The sequence below is a fragment of the Nestor notabilis genome, unplaced genomic scaffold (genome assembly GCF_000696875.1).
Source record: "Nestor notabilis isolate BGI_N333 unplaced genomic scaffold, ASM69687v1 scaffold25996, whole genome shotgun sequence".
In the NCBI taxonomy this organism is placed as follows: domain Eukaryota; kingdom Metazoa; phylum Chordata; class Aves; order Psittaciformes; family Psittacidae; genus Nestor; species Nestor notabilis.
The window spans coordinates 21,454-24,365 of NW_009933815.1; the positions used below are offsets into that span (position 1 = coordinate 21,454).

At 58.3% G+C, this 2,912-nt stretch overlaps 1 protein-coding gene across 1 annotated transcript in view; it reads right to left on the bottom strand.

Annotated features, from left to right (window-relative positions):
* The window catches only part of LOC104407706 (methylcytosine dioxygenase TET3-like), an 8,416-nt gene that overhangs the window by 4,389 nt on the left and 1,115 nt on the right, over positions 1–2,912 (bottom strand). The window contains exons 2-5 of the mRNA XM_010017052.1: positions 1,824–1,914; positions 1,424–1,517; positions 545–753; positions 255–405 (exon numbers count right to left, since the gene is read on the bottom strand). Of these exons, the coding sequence (XP_010015354.1) occupies positions 255–405; positions 545–753; positions 1,424–1,517; positions 1,824–1,834 (465 nt within the window). The 5' untranslated portion in view covers positions 1,835–1,914. The remainder of the gene's footprint in view (positions 1–254; positions 406–544; positions 754–1,423; positions 1,518–1,823; positions 1,915–2,912) is intronic.

The following is a 2,912-nucleotide window of genomic DNA, read 5'->3' on the forward strand; positions in this document are numbered from 1 at the left end:
CCCGGGCAGTGTTCAAGGCCGGCTTGGACAAAGGGGCTTGGACCAACCTGCTCTAGTGGAAGGTGTCCCTGCCTGTGGCAGGGGGTTGGAACTGGGTGAGCTTTAAGATCCTTTCCAACCCAAACCAGTCTGGGATTCTATGATTTCCCTAATTCATCAAAAATCCCACAAGGAATCTTATTTTCTGGCCTCTCCCCTGCAAAACTTGAGGGTAAAAGGAAGTCCAAACCCACAACCCCACCCGTGTCACCCACCTCTTTGGGATTATCTCCCACCAGCCTGAACTTGCGAGGAGTTTTGCTCCGGGCATATTTGCATCCATTGAAATACATGCTCCAGGAGCAGCCAAAGGAGAAGGACGCGCCGCAGGTGTTGGGGTCCTTGCCTTGGCACGCACAGGTCCGACTGCAGGAGGGACACCGTGGAGGAACATCAGCCACCAGCGGGGTGATGGCAGCTCTGAAAACAGCAAGCAATCCCCCACGCCCCCCGTATCCTCTTCCCATCCCATTCCCAACGGGACCAGGGGTGTGGTGTGACTTACTCGTCGTTCAAGCCGCAGCGGCGGCTGGTGGGGTTCCCGTACTTGGTGAGGGTGTCGGTGAGCTCCTGGTACAGGGTGTCCCCCAGCGTGCGGGGAATGCCCTCCCAGGCCAGGATCAGGATGATGATGACGGCATTCTGGCAGTGGTGGCCAGCCCGGTGCCGCACCAGGCACAGCAGCTTCTCCTCTTGGTTGTGTCTCCGGATCACCTGGAAAACGAGAGGGGTCAGACCACTCCAACAGCAAACACTTCCCAGTAATGGCCTCAGGCTGCCCCAGGGCAGGTTTAGATGGAGCTGAGGAACAATTCCTTGCCCAGAGGGTGCTCAGGCATTGGAAGAGGCTGCCCAGGGCAGTGCTGGAGTCACCGGCCCTGCAAGTGTTCCCTAACCTTGTAGACCAGACCCTCAGTGCCAGGGGTTAGTGGTGGCCTTGGCAGTGCTGGGGAGTGGTGGGACTTGATGAGCTTAAAGCTCTTTTCCAACCTGGTTGATTCTATGTGGAGGACCCCAAAACTGGGTCCTGGCTGCCTTCCGCAGTGGGAGTTTGGGAAGGCAGAGTTGTTGGAGCTCCCACGGGTGCATTCACCCCAATGGGCTTTGTGGTGCCACGCTGGGGGTCATGCCCAAGCCCAGGGGCTGCAGGCATGGACATGCCATTCAGCAGGCGCTGCCGAGGGTGGGAAAGCCCCATGGTGTTTCCCCAGGGGTGGCCACCACTCTCACTTCCATCTTCCCAGCCACAGATCGAGCATCCTGCCTGCTGCAGCCACCACTGGCAGGGTCCTGCTGGTCCCCAGGCAGGGAGGGGACAGGCAGGAACATTACCCTGGGAGGGAGGGTTTTGAGGGGGGACAGGATCCGAGGCACAGGTACTCACCCACTTGGCGATGGGGCAGCCCCGGGAGCTCTTCCCCTCCTTCCCCGTGTAGATGACCTTCTCGATGCGGATGGCCTTGCCCTTCTCTCCATACCTGCCAGGGAATGGGCATCAGCCTTGCTCACCCATCCCCATGCTCACGAGTTCCCCACTCACCTCATGGGACCCCACTTGCCCTCAGTGGACCCCTGATGAGCCCCCACTCACCTCATGGGACCCCATTTCTGCTCACAGGACCCCTCCTGGGCCCCCACTCATCTTCACATGACCCCCCAGGACCCCACACACCCTCAGAGCCCCTGCTCATCCTCACAGACACCATTCACCTTCACAGGACCCCCAATTTCCCTCACTGGACCCCTCAGTCTCCCCTTCACCCTCGGGCCCCCCAATTCCTTACCGTTCCTCCATAAGCTCCCTGATGGATGCCACGGTGGGCCCCGAGCCGAGGTGGGTGTAATAGGGCCCCTCGTCCTTCTCCACGATTTGCTCTGCAAAGGCAGGAAGGGGAACAGGGATTTTGGGATTTGCACCTCTCTTCTCTGCCCCCAAAGATGCCAAAACCCCAAATTCCCTCAAACTGAGCACTTTTGCACCAAAAATGAAGGGTTTCCTCAGTGGCATATCCCCCTATGAGCATCGGGGAAGGGAAGACACATATGGGGTTCATTAAGCACCCCGGTGGATCCTCTCTTTCTGCTCTGGAAGACACTAGAATGCTGCTGGGGAAGAAGGGGATGGGTGCTCACACCTGCACCCATCAGCACACAGCCCCTCTGGGGACATGGAAACCTCCCTGAGCAGCCACAGCCCCTCCAAGCATCCTGGTAGCAACCACAGCACAGAGGATTTGTGCCAGGAAGGATGCTGGGGCTACAGGACAAGGATGCTGGGCTATGGGAGAAGGATGCTGGGGCTACATCCTGCAATCAACAACCCTCACCCCCCACAGCACCAAACCCCTCAGAGCTTTTAGGGAGGGAAGGTGCTGACACAGGAAGCAAAGGATGTTCCCGGCATCCATGGAAGCCCAAGGGGTCAATCCCAGGTGCACGGGGATGCTCCAACACCAGCGGGTGGGATGCACCCAGTGCGGATCTGTCTGATGTGTCCCCCCATCCCTCTGCTCTCACTGCCCTGATTTCCATTGCCATCATGTCTCACTGGCGGGGATCCAGGGTGAGGAGAAAGCCGGGCTCAGCTGGGCTGCAGCTGCCCAGACAGGGATCAATACAGCCTGCAGCCAAGGCTGGGTTAGCACAGCCTCGAACAGCACAGGCACCTCATAAAGCACCAAACCTCGGCTCCCACGTCATTGCTTTCTCCAACAGCTTTTCCTTGGGAAAATGGAGAGAGAATCCCCCCTGTTCCAGTCCCTAAACCACACTGCAAAAGGAAAAGCAACCTAAATCCTGGCACCACAGGGAGAAACTCCAAAGTTTGAGCAGCTCCAGAAAAGCCTTTTGAGTCACTTGGTGCCGTTCAGGGT